The following is a 20755-nucleotide window of genomic DNA, read 5'->3' as shown; positions in this document are numbered from 1 at the left end:
TTTCTTGTATTTCATTCAATTAAAGAGACCTGTAATCAGAAGCTCTACAGGAAGCAGATGATAGATACTTGACAGTAATGACTGTTCAAAAGCCTTTCTTTCCACTCTGCTGTAGCAGATCTCCCTGGCTGCTGTTCAACTTGCTGGGAGCTCCTCCCATTTCCAACCTGCTCTTCACCGACACGCCCCTCAGTGCCCACATTGGCTCGCGGCTCAGAGACCACGGCATACCAAAGGATTCTATGGGGCTCAGGGTTACCACTAGTGAACTTTGTGAACCAGCTTAATCCTTTGTTACATTGCTTCAACAAGAGCAATTCTGAGTTCACTACAACTTCCAGTTTAGTAATAAACTGGCCAGCAGCTTTCTTTACCACCCAGTGAGAAGTCTATACAGTTACCTTATATATAAGGAATGTGTTCTGATTTGGAGCAGAAGCAAACTGTGGAATGGTGAGGAATTTTATGGTATTTTACTGCATTTGGTCTCATTTTCCTGTAATAATTTCCCATACCAGCCTAAAAATAAAGAAGTCAAATTTACAAGACTCATCCTTTTCCACGAGACAGACTTTTATTTCCTGTCTCTCGAATGGAACTGAAATTCAGCAATTTGCTTTTAAGGAAACAATCTGAATATCAACAGTGTACTGTGTGCGTTCTGTTAGTGGAAAGACGGAGGTATAGGTTATGGGGTCCACATTCTTTTATATGTATTAAAATTTAATTTTCACAAGTCTTTTGAGGACAGGAACCCATATGTATCTGGTTCACTGCCATATGCCCAGTGCAGCATAGTGCCCAGGAACATAGTAGGTACTTGATAAAAACCTGCTAAACAAATTAGGAAGGAAAGTCATATGGAAAATTTACCAAGTCAATTTAACAAAAATATTTTGTGCTTGTGGTTGTTCCTCAGAGCAGGATCCAAATATCTCTGAAAGAAAAGATCACCAATTTCATGCCAGCTACAGAATGGCATGATAGGGGCACAGGTCTTAGTAATTTCAGTTTGTATGCCATGATAGTTTCATTAATGAGATCTCTTGCTCTAACTTTCAATGCTAAGTCTTTAAACTATTCCATTGTTTAGATAGCATTCATAGCAGGAGATTGGGTCTCAGTTGCAAATGTGGAGAATTGATTTACACTAAAATGCTTTTAAATAATGTGCAAGTTTTCTTTCAAATTTAGATATCCTATGTAATTCACACATCGCAAGCACCTAGAGTGTCAGCAGTGCCAATTTTCTTACTTCCACAGCAGCTGTTCTAGAAGACTGTTTATCCTAACCTGGATACGTCAGGCTCCCACATCTAAAGGCTGTAGTGGGCAACTGCTCAATTCCAACTTCATTCTCCCCCATCAGGCATGTAGTGGCCTCTATCTTTTGAAAACACTTAATAGCCCTTTAACCCCCAATATTCCAGTCGTTGCCCCTTGGATTCATTTTTCATGTGGCTCCTACCAGTTGCTGGTAATCTGTATTTGTACTAGTTAGAGACCAAATGCATTCTTTTGGGTTGAATAATGCCATCTCCACCATCCCCAATATACACACACACTCCGGTACAGTAATAAATAAAATATTTTGGTACAAGTGTGAAGTAAAATCATGTGATACAAACATTGAGGACTAACAATTTGGTATGTCGAGCCCTCATTCTTGGGGTGTGCCCTTGTGAAGCTTATTCTGCAAAGGAGATGCTGAGCCTACTTATAATTGTGCCTATGAGTCTCCCTCAGAAAACCGCTGTGTTGCTTAGATCTGGCACACTCTCTCTCTCTTTCTCTCTCTCTCTCTAAGTCCACGCGGCAGGTGAACTCACTGCTCTCCCCCTTATGTGGGACATGATTCCCAGGAGTATAAATCTCCCTGGCAACGTGGGACATGACTCCCAGAGATGAGCCTGGACCCGGCATTGTGGGATTGAGAAAATCTTCTTGGCCAAAAAGGGGGAAGTGAAATGAAACAAAATAAATGTTAATAGCACAGAGATGCATAGGTCATTTCAAACTACCAAGTTTAGCTACTTTTTCATCCTTTGCCTTTCCATAGCTCTTTTGCCAAACAGAATAGCAGCTGTGACCAGAAGCAAGAAAATATATTTTCCTTTTTTCCTCTTCTCAGTTATAGCAGGGTCAAATATTAGCAGAACAATAAATGCGATTCAAGGCCTGGGTGATTGAGTTAAGGGGTAAATCTGTTATACCAAGTTCACAATTCTGTCTCCTTTTCATTTACACTTTATAATTGAAAATATTTGTAATTATTCTTTCTAGTAGTCTTATCTAGAAACAATATTTTGTTACTTAAATGTGGTTTTCTCAAGCTGAACTCAGCCAATTATTAATGATACCCCTTCTTGCCCCCTTTTTAAGGAAAAAAAAATTAAGTCTTTTTGGTCTTATTCAGTAGAATAAACCAAGGTCCCCATAATCAGAGTATTTCAGTGTTAGGTGAAAAAAGCCCAGGTTTGAAATCATTCTATCTCCTTAATTAGGGTAAGGAAATCTGAGATACTGTAATTCAACTCTGTTGTTTTCCAAATGAGGAAACTGAGGGCCAGAGTAGTAAAATTATACTTGTTACTCAGGTTCTCTGGCTTCTAGGCCAATGTTCTTCCAACTATACCAAGACTGATAGTTTGTACAGTAATGCAAAAATTTCCAATGGTAATTTTAAGTGTTTTATCTTAATGTATAAGAATTTGACAAACAGTGATGAATCACTGGCTATCACTCCAGTTTAAAGTAGGTTTTGACATATTTTACCTTGAGAGAAAATAAGGAACTCGGATCTTTAAACAATGTCCAAATGTTACATCCAAAAAGGCCTGAAATTAAAATTAACTTTCAATAAAGGCACTTCAGTGGAAAAAAGAATTATGAGTAAGCAAAGAACTTCCAGTTTTTATTTAAAAAAAATCATTTATCAAGAAAAATATTCAATCAAATTAAAAAAAAAAATCAGAATGGATTTACAATAAAATAGTCAACTTAAAATATCAGCCCTTTTATTTAGGACCAAGGAGGCCAATAGTTCCCGTTTAAACAGCAGAACTGCACAACTGATATTTTACCTATATTTGATGGCACAGAAATATGTCATACAACTTGAGCGCCTCCTCCCCCTCCAGAGTAGAGTTCATATAATTGCTTCTTAGGCTTTTTAAAATCATGTTATATTTTGAAATATACCCGCAACTACTCTGATAATGAGAACACTTTTAAAACAATTCTTATAGAAAACAGAATATCCTAAAATAATTTTGTGGTATGTTAGACTGCTTAAAGAAACTTAGCAAAGATGAAAAGTAATGTACAAGAATTATAGTTCCTTGTTTATAGCAACCACCTAAATAAAATATTTTCCCTAATTAATTATCCTCGCTTCCTGTAATTTATTAGCAAAGATGAATTACAAGAAGCAGACTGCACCATTTTTTGGTTTTCAGTTGTAGCTGCCAGCTAATATGTTCATGACCGTAAATGTGAAGCAAAATACGATTATGCTAAAAAATTCTGGAATGGGAAAAACCCAAAATATCTCTTTAAAGTTTTTCTCTGTCCTTGCTTTCAAGTCAAGACAAAAAATTCACAGCAGTTGAAAGGATGGTGAAAGACTATGGGGCCCACTAAAGTAAAATTATGATTAATTTTACCTATTATACTCCTAAAAGTGCTAATTGTAATTAAGTATGATATTTTATTACCAAGTAACATTCTATAATAAGCTTTGAGTAAAACAGCACTTAACAGATTAACAGATTAGTTATGGTAGCCTTTAGATAAACAGAACATCTTAATTTTACTCTTAAACTTGCAACCTTAAAAAAAAAAAAATACATGAAAGAATATGTAATTTATGACAGCTGGCCAGGCACTTAACTTGGGGAAACAGATTTTCAGATTTTGAGGTAACCTAACATTGTTTTCAGTAATCACAAACATATTCAAAACACCACATTTTATATATCACACTAACTGAAGTTATTCAGCTGTTTTTTAAACTATAGTTTTGTCACACTATTGTGCCAAAACTCATACCTAAGCTCAACTTAAGATGATAATAGAAGAACATTTTCAAGTCTGACTTTTGGCCCTATTTAGATACTGCTGTGCTTAGAACATACTTTAGAAAACTATAAGGAGATAAGGGCACAAGAGCCTGAAATGAGTAACTATCTCTTTCTCCTTAATTTAACATTAAATTTAATAGACTTTTTAGGAAGAGTCAAGCTAACAGTCATATAGACACTTTAAAAAAGAAGATCGGTTGAGGTTGTAAGCCTCAACCAAGCCTCAAGAAAACATCAGAGCAATGCTCCAAAAGGAGAAAAAAGAGAGAGCTTCTGTTTACAGGCAATAATGGTGCTATGAAAGCTCCCAGAATCAGCACTAAGGAGCACAACTCTCCAGGTTTATTATTCTCTGGGCACAGTATGTTTCTTCCCCTCTTCTTAATTCCTTTCAAGGTAATATCAAGTTTGCTTATCAAATGAAGATTCAAACTAGATGGAGGACCTTAGCGAGTATTTAGAATTAGAAGATTATAGAACAGAGAGTGGCCATTTGGAATTATCCTTTTATCAAAAGCTATCAAAGTCTATTTTGTATTTTATTCCTTTCTCAAACAGCAATTTCAATTCAAAGACTACTTATTTGGAACAAACTCATCAGCTCTGGATATCTGGTATGCATAGACTAATCAAAATTTGTTTTAAATCCTTCAGAGGACATTATGTATAAAGAAAAACTTTTTAGTTTTGATTTGAGGCATTCTCATTCTCAAAAAAATATTTAACACGAAAAAACCACTGGCTTAATTTAGAATTTCTACATGGCTTAAAAAAATGTCTAAGTACTTTATTCATAAAGAATTCTAAACTGAGCTTCCTTAGTATACCAAGTCATGGTGCAGGATTTGTGCTAAGTGACCTCTTTCCTTGCAAGGGCCTACAGCATGCATCTGGCAGAACTACTACCTGGAATTACTGGTGCAATGTGCTAATGTGGAAGAATTTCTCTCTCTGTGATGCTAACTGGCTTGTTCAAGTTTTGAAACTGTGACCCTGGTTCATCAGCACCATACTTTACCCAAATGTAATAACTAATCAAGTACCCGTTGATGTGGGGTGAGGGGCACAGGGTGGGATGAGAAGGAGATTGAGGGCAACAGTTATATACATCATCAAGATACCATGATATGCAGTAAAAATGTAACTTGTCTGTTAATATATTGCATTTGAGGCTTGAAAAGAATTAATCACAGATATTAAACAAAACTGCACCCAACTTTTTTACAATATCTGAACACCTGCAAATGCAGAGCTCTCTGGTGTGACCCAAATTTGAATATAAGTGCAAGTTCATCGAACATAGGTTTATCAGTAAACTAGAAGAAACAAATAATGTACAATTTATAGGTAGTAGCCTACAAAAAATTGTGGAGATTAGGTAAAAATTAAGTGAGATTATTCATAATTGTTTCCAGTTTCCACTTTCTCCTTGGAGAGCCCAAAAACAGGCCCCTGGAAGACCAACTTAATACATGTAAGAAATGGCATCTGCTACCATATAGATGTATCTTTCCTTCAAAGGACAGACTGAACATAAATATATTTCAGACATTCATTTTCATAATGTTTTCTGAGACATCAACTCCACTGAAGTACTATAAAGGAAGTCTACTGTAAAGAAAGTCTTCTGGGAAAAAGGCACTTTGTTGTCAAAGTTGGATTTAATTACATGAAGTTGAGAAGACTAGGATAGACTCAAAAGTCAGTATTCACTTTTGTATTTATGAATACAGAGCAGATGCCAGTTTAGAGAATGTAGCCGAGAGCATTATAAACAAACCAAACAGCAACATTAACTATATTATCTGCAAAACAGTAAGTAATTTATGACATTTCTCCAAAAACCAACACAGTTCCAAGTTCAACAGTAAAAAGAAAAAAAAAGTCACCAGCAGTTGCTACTTTAGAGCTCAAGACACTGTTTCCAACAGAATTTCATGTCTACAGTTTGGTTCTCTGTTTCAAAGCATGAATTGTTTTTCAGATGAAAAACCTGGGGTGGTGCAGGGAGGGGTTGGGTTGGGGGGAAGGAGGACACCCAAGGCAGAAAATACTGGGGAGTAACAAGAGGTGCATTTCTCTGGTCAGACAACCAAGTGAGGAGGTAGTTATTCTGAGAACTTCTCAAATAAAGAATATTGTACTGATCTACTGAGAGCTGGGGAAGTAGCAGGAGCTTCTCTTTGAGACTGAAGATAGCAACAGGAATACTTCTCCTCTAGGGAAGTCAGGACCAGGTGTCAGTGCAGCTGAAATGAAGATAGAATTCTAGTAAACAGCACATAGAGAAAATATGAAAAACAAGTTTAAGAAATCAACATGAATGATCATACATTTCCAAATTTTTCCTACCTTGAAAGTGGCTCTTTTCTGATGATATAACTGTCTAAGCATCTGTAAGAAAATAATACACACCATGTCATTTTCATCTAGTTTTGATGTAGTGATAGTTCAGACCTCAGTACTCTCAGAAAGAGTGCCTTGAGGAAAGTATTTTATAGTTATGAGCACAAACTCTCGGTTAAAATAGTAACATAGAGAAAAATAACAGTAAACACTCCTTCAAATTGCCCAACGTGAAATAAGAAGATTCAGAACTACATCAAGAGACCACAGTGCTCACCTTGTTACATCACCACACATGGCAACCCCATACAACCTTGAGTCCCATCATCACTGCTGTTGAGTTTTTTCATTCGGTATTGACGTATTTCTCTTACCAGTGTGTAAAAGGCATCTTCGACACCCTATAAAAGAAACACAGAGAACCACCAGATCTAAAGACTGAATTCAGGAGGGCCTGAGGCCTAAACAGTGGCTGATGGTAGAGTTGATGGGGAAAGGACTCATGTTTACAAATATTTTTAATCAAGGGGCTCCATTTTAGAAATATTATGTGCATGTTAATGTGGGAGTAAAAAATGCCACACCAAAATATTAATAAATTCATTTTGGGTTTAAAAGATTAAAAAAAAATAGAACACTATTAAAAATCTTTAAGAATAAAGAATGTGGACCATATTTCTAGTACAGTGGATTAATCAAACTTTTCTCCCTTACATAAACCTTTGTCCAGATGCTGAAAATCCTACTATACCTGTCTGGTCTTGGCTGAGGTTTCAATGAATGGAATCCCGTAACTCTTGGCCAGTTCATGGGCTTGTTTTGTGTCAACTGTCCTTGTTGGCAAATCACACTTGTTTCCTACCAGCACCATAGGTACATCATCTGAATCTTTAACTCGCTTTATCTGCTCCCTAAAAAGGGGAAGGATTGATTTTATCACAACTTAAGAACAGTAAGTTTTCAGGAAAGAATGAACAGTAGGGCAAAAAAATAACTGGCAAATTTTATCTAGCCCTATTAGCTTTCAGTATTGAGTTTCACTTTTTTCCTACTATTCACAGAGGACCAAGCTAAAGGGACTGGTTTAGACTTGATGCAGCAGCCACAAGAAGTCAAAAGCCAGTTCACCTCCTAGTGGAGGTAGATGGCTATTTTATCCAGATACATGCCCTTGTTAGGTGCCTCAATTTTCCAAAAAGGATGATAATCCTAACCGTTTGGCTGACGGTTATTTAAAGAAAATAAGAATAAAGAAAAAAAAAAAGCAACTCTGGATTTAACTGGAAACTCAAAATCTCACTGTAGATTAAAGTCTGGAAGTAGAAAAACTAAAGCTGACTCTAAATAAATTTTTGAAGTTCTCTTACTTTAGATGAGTGGTATCCAACTGTTTTCTCCAAACAAAATTACAGTTGGAAGTGCAAGATTTAAAATAGAAAACACCAGATCTGCTCTACTTAAAAGGAGGCTGCATGATCTGGAAATCCCAACTGGTCATCAACCTCCCTTCAATAAAATGTAAGACATACCACAGAGCAGTATGACAACTACTGCTCTAGATTCTCTAGTCCAGCACCATCCAATAGAATTTTTTGCGATGATAGAAATGTTCTTTATCTGTGCTGTCAAATTATGGTAGCCACAAGCCACATGTAGCTATTTAGCACATGAGAACTGATTTTAAAATTTTACTCTTAAACAGCCACATATAGTTGTGGCTACCATAATGCTTAGCACAGCTCTAAACTCTATCCCTGGATTACATACAAAATCATGTTCCTGAACCTTGTATGATGTTGGCTACTGGCAGCAATCTATGTTGAGATGTTGTACAAAAGCCTAATGAACCTGGCCATATCACTGGTTACTAATATTGCTTACATTAAATGATCCTCTTTGAGAACCCATGAGAAAATTTCCTTCTGGTCTCAGTATATTTCTGTTTTTTCTGAACATCTGATTTGTTTTCAACTGGCTATTTCCCTTCCCACAAAAGCTGCCAAATTTGTAGCCCATCTCTAAGAGGTCAACAGGACTGCATGGCACATAGGTACAGAATAAGCTCATTCCTGACACCATTTTATTTTCTTACCTTTACTTTCTCTTTATTTCACTTTTAAACTTATTTTCTATACTATCTGCATTTCTACAAGATGCTTTAAATGATCTCTGTTAGACGTAGGTTATAAATAGATAGAAATTGAATAAATACCTTGAAAGAAAGAAGAAAAATGACTTCTAAGTATTTGACAAATATTTATTGGGTGGTTCTCAAGTGTTTGGCATTTTATTGAGAGAGACAGGGGAGTGGAGCAGGTTTAGGAGGTATTAAAAAAACCATTTAATTCAGTTTTGGACCAGTTTGTTTCTCTGAGCAGACATCTTCATAGGAATGGAGAATAAGCCAGCAATCAAGGATGTAGGCAGAACAACCATGTAGCATTTCCTATGGTGGTTTGGGCACTGTTCTGAGTAATTTACATATTCATGAACTCATTTAACCTTCACACCTCTATGAGGTACATACTGGTATCTCCATATTATAGGTAAGGAAACTGAGGCCCAGAAATTTAGTAGTTTGCCCAAAAGTCACACAGCCAGTAAATGATGGAGCCAAGTTGCAACCCACATAGAGTGCATGCTCTTAATCATTATATTATTTTGCCTAAAGGGCAATGAAGTAAGAAAAAGGAAGCCTAGATTTTCGTTCTTGCTCTGCAACTAATAATTATGGCTCTGAAAACAAAGGAAAAACAAAAACACTTTCTGAACTCTAGTTTCTGATTCTGTAAAATAAGAAATGTATTATAATATTTTTATGGTTCAATCTAGCTTATTTAAAACTTTTCTGCTCTATGGAGACCACATTTATGTTCCTTTGGTCTGCTTTCATCTGTATCTCCTCATTTGCTTCTTCCTATCATCTTTTCTATTTCTTACTGAAGAATGTTTCTCAGAATTGTCTTCCTCTCAAACTCATGATCTCACTATGACACCTCTAGTTCTGAATGCTTCCCATTAGCAAGCTTTGTTCATGTATTATATTACATGTTCTAGTGATGGTATATTATATAAAATAAATTCCTGTATTAATTTTCAATAATAACCCCAGATTCTCAATGTAAAATAACTTAAAACCAACTCTTTCCATAATTAAAAATTTGTATCTTCCCCAATGTAGTACCCTCATTTCCCCACAAAACTTCAAAACACGTTAAGGACTATCCTTCCAGGAAAAATAATGCTCCTAAGTACCTGTAGAGGTTAATATCTGCAAATGACTTGCTATTATTGATGGCAAACACACAAAGGAAGCCTTCGCCTGTCCTCATGTATTGGTCTCTCATGGCACTGTACTCCTCTTGTCCAGCTGTATCCAGTATATCCAACAGACAGGTTTCACCATCTATAACCACCTGTTTTCGGTAAGAATCCTGAGGGTTTGGAGGGCAGGCAGTGGGGAGAGAGGGATTCAATTTTTATTAAAAACCACAAGGAATGCAATATCATTGCCAAGGTTAAATACATTTCTAAATATTCAAGTCCATTTCTACCTGGTTTGTGTCTCAAACTGCTAATATATAATCACAAACAGACTTAATGTCACCCTGGGAAAAAAGCTCCAAATCCTACATGCCTGCAGAAAGGAAAATGTGGTCACTCTCTTCCGGGAAAAAAAAGAAAATACATGGTAATTTAAAAAACAGCTCTACTGCAGTTAGGAAATTAGATTAAGCTCACCGAGTATTTTACTAAGGTATAAACTTGGAGTGTTATTTGAGCTGTTTGTTCTACTTTTAAAATGTTAAACACCTCCAATTATAAACTGGCCTGGATTTAGTGTCATTTGTGTTTTATGACTAAATACACAAATATCTTTGGTTTCAGGGAAGGATACAATACCAAAATTTTTATTCCTCATCGTGACAGATTGTACATTTGGGGAAATAGTCCTTAATCAAATTTTTAAAGGTTCCAAACAGGTACAGTTATAATTAGTATCTTAAGAAGACAGACATGTATAGATCATATGAAAAATAATTACAATTTGGCCTTGTTCAAACCGGAGGATTCAGTTTGAAGAAAATAATGTCATCATACAAAGCAAAAATCTTCTCTGAAACACAATACAACCTACTTTCCTGACCCATTGATCAGTTCCTCTGTCATCTACTTCATGGCCAATCTCTAATATACTCTTTCAAATTAAAATAGAATAATTCACTTTATCAAAACTTCCTTGAAGCAAAAGAAATGGTTAAGTATATAAGTGTTTTGAGGGACTGAGCAAAATTACAATGTAAATAAAGAGAGATTCAAGACAAATGAATTTATGAGAACAGAAGTCTGACAAGTGGTTATTTCCAGGTGGTGAGAGGAAAGTTACTGACTGGAAAGAGGTATGAAACAATGATCTGTGTGGTGGTTACATGGGATATATTCAGATGTAAAAAGTCAATGAGCTGCAGACATAAATGTATTGTACTGTGTGTAAACTACACCTTAAGAAATAAAACTAAACAATATTAAAAAGCTTCTAAGCATTAATAATGAAGCTGTCAAGCCCAAAATAGATTTTTGCCAAGAATTATAACCCATTTTTTAATAGTGGCTATACTAGAGTTAGTATGCATTAAACACTCAATAGCTGAGTGGTGGGAATGCCAAGTTGTAGTTTAAAACAATTTCTAAATGATTAAAATTATAACACTTTTTATTTAAACGGCCTTAGAATAAGAACTATTTTGTGGTGCTTTACCACTCAAAAAATTTAAGCATATTATCTTATTTGATTTTCACAACATCCCTATGTGGTAAGCTGGACAAGTTTATGGCAATTTAATAGATGAGGAAGACCAGGACTTATTCAATATCACATAACTAAGTAAGCAGCAAACAGGGGGCATGAATCCTCAACACAGTGACTCAAAATCTCACGTTCTTTCTACTCTAACCTACAGTCTCAGCTGCTTCAACTAGGGAAGAAATTAAAATTGTGGAATACTCAGCCCTCTGAATCCTTTATTTCCATCATGATATTATCTATGGAGGGTTTCTATCTGATAGAGCTTGTCCTATTTGAAGAAACTGAATGAATTCAACTACTGAGTTTGCAATAATTTTTAGAGCTGTTAAAAACTGTAAACTTTTGAGAAAACCGTCATCAGCAGCTTATAAAATAAACTCTTCTCTACAAACACAAAAAGTCCTACTTATTGTATTACTGAATGCAGTATCCAAGATAACTTTTTATTTTCTCTCCTACTTATTCCTCTAACTGGTAAAGGGAAAGAATGAAAATGAGAGCTAGGGTCAACACACTACCACTGGGCCTCACCTCTATGGTGGGATCATACTCATCTACAAAGTGGTTCTGGATTAGCTGGATTGTCAGTGCGCTTTTCCCAACACCACCTGCTCCAACCACCACCAGTTTGTACTCAGTCATTTCACACCAGCAATAATCTGTGAGAAAGCAGCAATTAGGGTTAATTGGCGAGGCACAGCTACAGTACTTCAAAGTTTTCTATCATCAGTAGTTACTAAAACCAGAGTTGAAATGTATCCGTCGATTCCATACACGTGACTTCATTTGGTTCTCAGTGATTAAGGAACGCAAAAACACTTACATGTTAGTCTGGGCTTCAGAATTCTGTATTCTAGCCTTCTGGCTACCCCCACCCTCGTCTATTATTCAACAGTCCTTGGGCCCCGCCCTCAGTCTAAGGTAAAGAAGCAAACCCCCACCCCTACTCCTCCCGCAAGCCTTCTCAGCTCTGGGGGACTGCCTTCAGGCCGCCCTCTCTTCCCACCCCCCGCCTGTCTCTCAAGATCTCACCACCTAAGGCCTACAACGGACCCTCTCCCAGGGCCTTTTGTCTCCAGTTCGCAGATTCCACTCGACTTCTGGCATCAACGAGAAGCTCGTATGTTTAAGAACTCAAGGATACACGCCCTGGCAGCCTTACCTCAAGCTCCGCTGCCTCCGTTTCGGACAGATTCAGGTCTACAACCGGGAAAAATGCTGGAGACCCCGGAACCGCCATGAACAGCCCCCACCAGGGAGCGGCACTTCCGGCCCCGCCCGCTACGCAATCAGTCTGTGCCCCGGGCGCCCGAGTCCCCGCCCTGGCCACGTGGGCCTCCAACCTAAGAGTCACGCGGAACGCCCCACCCATAACCGCCCCTCCCACACGGGATGTTTCAATAATGAAAGCGCTGGGTGCTATTGTCTCAAAAATCAGTAAAACTTTATTCGCTTCCATTCTTTCGCCATTAACAGAAAACTGGAGAAAGCAAAAATGTTTTATGTTACAAAGATAAATGGCCTCTTTACCCAGAGATCAGAACCTCAAAAGACAACGGGGAAGATAAAACGCCCTCCCCCAAACCCCCTGAGCTGACCCTTCTCATCTTAAGGATAAAGCCTTCAGTCCAGGGGCCAAGGGCCCTGAGTGAGGCCAATTCAAGATGAGGGCCAAGAAATCAGACCAATCCATTCCCGTGATATAAAGTCAAACAGAAGCTACACCAAGGATCAAGTGCCTGTATTTTACAGAACACAGGAACCAGGAGGCTACTCATAAAAAAAACAAGATTCATTTCAGGCACAACTTTTTTTTTTTATTTTTTTTGTTTTGTTTTTAAATCAGTAAAAGAAACTGGGTCCTAGAAGCTGCAGTGACCTAAGCAGCAGCAAATTTGTGCATTCGTCCTTTATGTTTGTTTAAATACGTTTAAATTATCACACTGCTGGCACACCTCATTTGCATGAAATTCTGCACCAAACTAATTGTAGTAAAGTTAGCCCCCATCCCAGGAAAAAAAAAAAAAACTACTCTGGAAGATAATTTTCACTGAAATCTAACTGAACTTCGTTAAGTGGACTGTGACAAGATTATAAATGATATGAAAATAACATTTTAACATTTGGCCATCAACTTAAGGAAATGGTTCGCCTATACAAATTGTTTAATTTTTGTAATTTTAAAAGGTAATGTATTCTACCCTCATACCGTCTTCAGAATTAAAGCACAATGAACAGGAAAGAAAAGAATGCAACTGAATCCTAAGGCAGAACATCTTGCCAGAAGTAATGAAGGTAGAGTATACACTAAATACCGAGTGCAGAATTTCATGGGGCCAACAAAATAAGTCTATATTTTTCACTTACACAGGCGAAGTGGATTTTGCAATTACCAGTTGCGTTAAATGCACCAAATAAAGCTCCTAAAATTGATACTATAAGGCGCCACCTTAAGTTTTCCAGGCTGCAACTGTGCATAATTTTAAAATGGTTTTCTTAAATTTATTTATTTTTTTAAACATAACACGAGGAAGGTGTTAAAACTGGTGTAATAGCTCAATAGAATAAGTATTCCAGATTTGGGGAGGGATGAAGAGGGAGATATTCAGAACCCTTCACCAGAATACCCCCAACTTGATCATAGTGGATTAATGATGTGCTTTGTGGATGTGGTTAGTCAATGACACCAGCTTGACGGATCTTTCTTTCTGCACCAAATCCCTGTGAAGAAATAAAATTGCAGTTTAATAACCTGGATGCACAACAAACAGTGCGTTCACAATACCAAAATGAACTACAAAAGCTATTTTTATAATTTTAACCACCAATTCTTTTTTAGAGGGGGAAAATCTGTAGTAATTCCTCTTGCCCCATTACCTAAACTACGTTCAAAGTATCAGGAAAAGCAAGAAATGTGGTTCTTACTGTGAACAACCATCATCTTAGGGGCTGAACTAATACATAGGGAAGTCCTAACAAGCTATAAGCAATACTGAAGCTCCTTGCTTCAGTAACCTCTCTGACCTATGTATAAATAGGACCTCAGGTAGTTAGTCTCATCAGTTGGCCTCTCCCAAGCCTCGTCTTGCTTCATACCATTGAGTTATCTGGTCCCCTTGGCTGACGAAGAACCATTAGGCGAGGAGCACTGGCATCATCCAGGGTGATGCTCTTCAAGCGATTGACCAACCGATCAGGTCTTGGAGCTGCAACAGCCTTTGGGCCCTCACTGTAATAAAGTCAAGAGTTCAGAAGAAGCAACACTTGGTGGGAAGCAGGTACTTGCAGAAGACTGCTTTCTCTACCTAACTATCCAAATGACTCACTTTTAATGAAGAGGACTCTCATCTCAACTAGCCAGAAGCAAAACAGGACAGACAAGTCTGTCTGTATCCACCCCCCTCTTCCCCAACTTAAGGTTTACTGCTGTGTACAGCTGGAAGAATCATTTGGGTGAGGGTCATCCTTAGATGTGTCTGCAATCAGAAAGGCCAGTTTCGCAAACATATAAAACAAGGGAGTAGATGTAAGAAAGTTAAATATTAAGAAATATTTCCATAATCTCTTTCAGCAGAGATTCCAAAAGGAGCCGAGAGGTCACTCTGGTGGGCACAGTGGGCACTCTTAGGCACAATATAGAAAAACCTTTTTACATTCTAATGAATTGGAATAGCTAGTAGTAAACACCTGAAACTATCAAAATATAACCCAGAACCACTCAATCTTGAAGACAATTGTATAAAAATGTAGCTTATGAGGGGTGACAATGTGATTGGAAAAGCCATATGGACCACACTCCCCTTTGTCCACTGTATGAATGAATGAGTAGAAAAATGGGGGCCCCAAAAAAAAAAAAAGGCACCCAGTGTTCTTTTTTACTTTAACTGTTCTTTTTCACTTTAATTTTTATTATTGTTTTTGTGTGTGTGGTAATGAAAATGTTCAAAAATTAATTTTGGTGATGAATGCACAACCATATAATGGTACTGTGAACAACTGAATGTAAGCTTTGTATGACTGCATGATATGTGAATATATCTCAATAAAAATGAATTAAAAAAAATATTTCCAGCTCCTCTCATGGCAACAATGTTTCTGAGATTTTTTCAAAAAAAGGATATGAGAGTCAGGACTGATACTACAAATTAGAACTTTAAGCAGCAAAGAATTGGCTTAATGGAAGAAAAGGAGCTAAGCGGAATTTTTTAAGGATAGGGACTACATAATATTTTTATATCTAGCATACAGCAACAGCCCAATTAATATTTCACTGGGACAAGTTTATGAAACTAAAGGTTTGGCAATAAAGAGAGGTTAAAAAAAAAAGACTAAGAAGTATCAAGAAATAAAAAGTGTAAGACAAGAAAAAAATAAATAAATAAAAGGAAAGCAAAAAGAAAAAAAAATGTGATAAAGCAGAAAACAATCCAGAGGTTTAAAAGAATCAGTCCTAGGTGGTTACTGATCCCAATAATAAAAAAGCTCACCAGACTCGCCAAACATTACAGGCGCTGCACTTGCCAGTGCGCTGATTAAGAATCACTGAGAATTCCACCTCATCTCCTGCCTGTAGCTCAATGCCATCCTGAACTTCTTTCACATGGAAAAACAGCTTCTTACTATCTCCTACTTCGTAGTTAATGAAGCCAAACTGAAATAATAAGAGAGCAGCTTTAAGGAAGACACACCGTTGGGGGGAGGGGAGGAAAACATAATTCTGAACGAAACAATGTCTGACCCTAACGAGAAGACTTTTAAAAACATGGTATTAATGCTGATGCTCCAGTGTTATAACAGCATATGGTCTGCGAAACTCTCAGCTAAGAAATGTATTATCTCTGAAATTACTGCCACTCACTATGATCATAAAGCTTTACAAAAACAATAAAGACAGCCTTGTTCCTTTATATATTACAAATTAAGTTTTTGAATTAAGCAAAATCATCAGAGCTGTTATTTGAACATATGTATTATTCTGATCACTTCTACAATTACTAAGCTGGGTTTTGGTGTTATAAGACAGTCATACAAAATGATGTTATATTTATTGTACTGATGCTGAAAAATGTCCTCTGCAAGGATTCACAGGGAAATTTCCCTCAGGCACTGGTACCAGGAATACCAGTTTAGTATTATTTATAAATACTTCTAACCATGGTTTCTTTCTTCATGTGGTCTGTGAAAGAAGCTCTGAGCTAAAGTTACAAAAACTTTGTAGTCTTTCTATTCTGGAATCTTACCATGAACTTATTTTTTCCCATTATGTAATGTTAGTTATTAAAACTCTTGTTTTCTCTTTGCCAATATTACTTTTTCTCTTCATGGGATGTTTTCCATATTTTTATAAGCTACCTTACATCACTGAAAAAGGGGTAAAATAGAAATAAAAACCAAATGAATGCTGATGGTTCCTCTTTGGTTGACAAAATTTCAGGGTTTTGTTAATATAATGGCAAAAAGAAACCCTTTAACTCACAGATGGATCAAACTCAGATTCAGAGATACTGCCACTTACCTGATCTTTCACACACTCCACTGTGGCCCTACGCAGGGGTGTGATGTTATAGGCCATAGTCTGTGCATTTTGGCCCAGGACACACAATTGGAACTTAACACTCTCCCCTTTCTGCAGGCAATCCCCTTTGTTGGCCATCCCAACTATGCCAAATGGGTAGACTTCACCTTTCATATCCCCTGTTAAGGAGAAACAAGTAGAAATTCTAAAAGCAAGTAATTTATAACAGTCCACTGCTGATAGTCCTACTGTGCTTATAAATACAGTTTCTAAAAATGTATTACGTTCCTTAAAAAAATTTTTCGATCCTGTGAACTACCTTTAAGCTGAAATGAAATCCTGGCTAAGCAGAGCACCATGAGAACAAATTGAAACTTAGTAACTCATTAGAACCTCACTAGCTATGAACAGCTTTAAACTGCACTTACAACTTTTAAGGGGAACACTATCGCTCACAATCCTATTACCTAAGAATTGGGGCTTTTAAACATAGGCTGCCAATTTTATCCACTGGATTATCTTCTTCCCAAGTTCACAACATGACTCAACCAGCCAAAAATAGTGCTGCCCCATACATAACTGGGAAATAAACTAGCCAGGCATAGGCAAAGACATTGTAGATTAAAATTTCTTTGTGCCTACATCAAACTAATGGGCTCCCTTCCCCTAAATCAGGGGTTAGCAAACTTTTTCTTTTTCTCAAACTACTCAAATCTGCTGTTGTAGTGAGAAAGCAGTCAAAGACGATATGTAAAGGAAGGGTCACAGCTATGTTCCAAGAAAACTTTATTTACAAAAAAACAAACAAACAAAAAAAAACCAAAAAGCCCACCATATTTGCCAAGCCCTGTCCTAGAGGTAAAAAGTTGGCTAGAGGTCAGTGCAGGGAAAGGTTAAACACTAGGTCAAAGAGTTCAGCTTCGTATCAATTCAGCATCCAGGTGAATCCAACGAATCAAAGGTGAGGAAGATGAGAAAATAATTAGGCTGAAGGGGGAAGCTTCAGAAATGGAAGTGCTTTTAACGATCCCCTTGATGATTACAGAAGTAAAAAATATATTTTTTTAAACACACAGGAACCAAGTTATGCAGAAAAGTGATTTTGAGACAGATGGCCTGATTTAACTGTGCAATTATAACTACTATTAAGCACTTATACTGATTTACATATAATCTTTATAGAACATTCTGAGACTGAAGACCTTATTCCCATTTTAAAGACGAAGAAACTGAGCTCAAAAAGATTTAAGTTATTTGTCCAAAGTTACACACCTAGGAGGTGAAAAGAGCTAGTGTTTAGACCTAGGTTTGCCCAACTCAAAAGCAAATCCTCTTATAAGAAGACAGAATTGTGTTCTTACATAAAACACCTGCTCTTGCCAAAAAGTGGAAAAACATGGTTTGTCCAGTCCCAGAAACCTCTAGGCTTAGAAACTGCTGCCAAGTTTGCTTTTCCACAAAATCCTTGCTTTGGACCATATCCTACTGCCAATATTGAAGAGTAAGAGGTTGGAAGGGGCAGGGGTGCAAAATGCAATATTGAAGAGTAAGAGGTTGGAAGGGGCAGGGGTGCAAAAAGAGTCATATTAGAAGAGGAAGAGCAGTTTTATATTATTAGTTAAAAGTTAGTAGGCTATACTTCCCTGGCCCTTCTAAGGATGTGGTGTCATCATGGCATTGGTTTGAAGATTGAGTTGCTTTAAAATTCATTTATATTTGGAGATGTAGAAAAGTGGTTCTATATAAAGTAGAAATTCCTAAGAATCTCATGTGGTAAAGGAACAATTTCATCAAGGTTCATTTTCTGCTCCCAAATGACTTGCTCTTCTCCACTTTATTGTGACTATGGCTCCTAGATGACACAAAGGTTTATTTTCTTTGTGAGCCAAGCCATCATCTTTAGCTGAAATATCAAACCCTCTCACCTACCCCACCATTATGGTAATTCTGCTACCAAATCATCTACAATATTCCCTCCTATCATTTCTTTTGCAAAGTTGTTTTATGCAAGGAGACTGCTCAAAATTGGTCTTTTTTATGTTGGTTATTGGGGGGAAAGGAGTGGCACCGGACCTGAGGGAGATGGGGAGAAAAAAAGCAGAAAACTGAAAAATATAGGGAACCAGAGCCTGTAGGATCCCCATGAAACCCTAGCTATTAAGAAACTGACACAGTAAATAAACTTTTACAGGAAGCCAATTTGTAGAACTTAATAGTATTAGGAAAAGCTGTTAATATTGATAAGTAACAAGTGGATAATAAAGGAAAGTTATAAAAAGTCACTTGTTTTCCTTAATTCAACACTTTAGGAACCTGAAAACAACTGCAATGAACATCATATTCTAAAACCTTTAAAGTGTTCCTCTGAAGGCATGGAATATTTGAAACAATTTGATAGAGATGGTCTTACCCTCCTCCACGATCTCAATCATTCCTTGGTACTCAGTTTGTGTTGGATCAACACTCCTCAGGGGGCGAATGACTTTACCAGAGTAGATGGTGGGATCAGCTTCCTCAGTAATGCCATTCACTGGAAAACAAAAGCATGATTCAACCTCTCATTCAGTAATTTAAACTCTAGGCCTGCACTGATCAAGATGGCAGTATTGAGATGCTACATGTTCTATGCCCCCACAGAAGCTTTGAACAACCAGCAAAACTGGCAGAAACATCTTTCTCAAAGCTCCAAGAAACATCTGAAAGACTGCAGTAAAAGGGCTAATGCCAAATCAAGAAAAGCACTACCTGAAAGTCGTAGGATCTCATGGCACCCTAGCTGACCCCCTCCCCAACCCTAAAAGCATCTCAGCAGAATGCTGAACCACACTCCCAGTGCAGATCCCTGTTCCTGGATCCAGAGGGAGAAAAGTAATCCTCATGCATATACTGGGAGCATGAATATCCGGCCCAATCTGTCTGGAGGTAGCCTGAGGGACTCATGGTACCAAAATCAGCCCTGCATGTAGAAGGTAGTCCAGAGACCTCTACTGGCTCTGAAGAGAGCATTGCCACGAGTTAATCTACAAAGACTGAGTGGCAAAGGTGTTTTCTTTTTTTTCTTCTTTTTTCTTGTTAGTTCTTGACAGGAAACCTCAGTCATTATACAGAAACAAATTTAAGGAACAGACTCCTCAGAGTACAAATTTTGGTGATAAAACATTAAAATACCAAAATGTCCAGGTTTCAACAAAAGACTACAAAACATACAAAGAAACAAGAAGTGACGGCTCAGGCAAAGGAAAACACTGAAGCATTAGAAACTATTAATGAGGAAGATCAGACCTATGACATACCAAAGACTAACAAAATGGTCCTGAATATGGTCAAAGAGCTAAAGGAAAACATGGACAAAGATCTAAAGAAAATCAGGAAAACAGTAGATGAACAAAGAGAATATCAATAGAAAGATGGAAATTATGAAAAGGAATGAAACAGAGCTGAAGACCATGGTAACAGAAATTAGAAATTCCCTGCAAGAGTTCAACAGCAGACTGGAGCTGGCAGAAGAAAGAATCAGTGAACTTGAACGTAAGACAACTGAAATCCATCCAGTCCAAGAAGCAGAAAGAGGAAAGAATGAAGAAAAGTGAACAGAGACTGAGAAACATGTGGGGTACCATCAAATGTACCAATTGTGGAAGTCACAGAAGGAGAAAAAAAGAGACATGGGCAGGGAGAACACTCAAAGAAATAATGGCTGGAAAGTTTCCAAATTTAACGAAAGATGAAATATTCATATCCAAGATACTCAATAAAACTCCAAACAGGAAAAACCCAAATAGGCCCAAGCCACGGCATATTATAATCAAACTGTCAAAGACAGAATTCTGAAGGCCACAAGAGATAAGCAACATGTCACATATAAGGGAGCCTCAATAAGATGAAATGCCAATATCTCATTGGAAATTATGAAGGCAAGAAGGCAATGGGATGACACATTTAAGTGCTGAAAGCAAAAAAAAAAAGACTGCCAATCGAGAATTCTGTATCTGGCAAAACTGTCTT

At 37.3% G+C, this 20755-nt stretch overlaps 2 protein-coding genes across 4 annotated transcripts in view; both read right to left on the bottom strand.

Moving 5' to 3' along the window:
* Positions 1 to 2886: 2886 nt before the first annotated feature.
* On the bottom strand, positions 2887 to 12886 carry NRAS (NRAS proto-oncogene, GTPase). 2 transcript variants are annotated; one of them, XM_037826300.1, is made up of 7 exons: positions 12398 to 12520; positions 11767 to 11894; positions 9684 to 9862; positions 7180 to 7339; positions 6706 to 6829; positions 6435 to 6476; positions 2887 to 6331 (listed from the first exon to the last, which is right to left on the bottom strand). In XM_037826300.1, exons 2-5 carry the CDS (start codon positions 11875 to 11877, stop codon positions 6710 to 6712), a joined length of 570 nt encoding a protein of 189 aa, XP_037682228.1. In that variant the 5' UTR covers positions 11878 to 11894; positions 12398 to 12520; the 3' UTR covers positions 2887 to 6331; positions 6435 to 6476; positions 6706 to 6709. The 2 variants fall into 2 exon arrangements, with proteins under 2 accessions (XP_037682228.1, XP_037682226.1); XM_037826298.1 differs by lacking the exon at positions 11767 to 11894 and having other exon boundaries at positions 12398 to 12886.
* Positions 12887 to 13055: 169 nt separating this feature from the next.
* Positions 13056 to 20755, bottom strand: part of CSDE1 (cold shock domain containing E1) — a 39641-nt gene continuing 31941 nt past the window's right edge. For both annotated transcript variants that reach the window (XM_037826296.1, XM_037826297.1), the window contains 5 exons: positions 19161 to 19280; positions 16751 to 16929; positions 15723 to 15886; positions 14332 to 14464; positions 13056 to 13956 (listed from right to left, as the gene is read on the bottom strand). In XM_037826296.1, coding sequence (XP_037682224.1) covers positions 13909 to 13956; positions 14332 to 14464; positions 15723 to 15886; positions 16751 to 16929; positions 19161 to 19280 — 644 coding nt within the window. In that variant the 3' untranslated portion in view covers positions 13056 to 13908. The remainder of the gene's footprint in view (positions 13957 to 14331; positions 14465 to 15722; positions 15887 to 16750; positions 16930 to 19160; positions 19281 to 20755) is intronic.

The sequence above is a fragment of the Choloepus didactylus genome, chromosome 2 (assembly GCF_015220235.1).
Source record: "Choloepus didactylus isolate mChoDid1 chromosome 2, mChoDid1.pri, whole genome shotgun sequence".
In the NCBI taxonomy this organism is placed as follows: domain Eukaryota; kingdom Metazoa; phylum Chordata; class Mammalia; order Pilosa; family Megalonychidae; genus Choloepus; species Choloepus didactylus.
The sequence above is the reverse complement of the archived record's forward strand: the minus strand, read 5'-3'. Positions and strand labels throughout refer to the sequence as shown.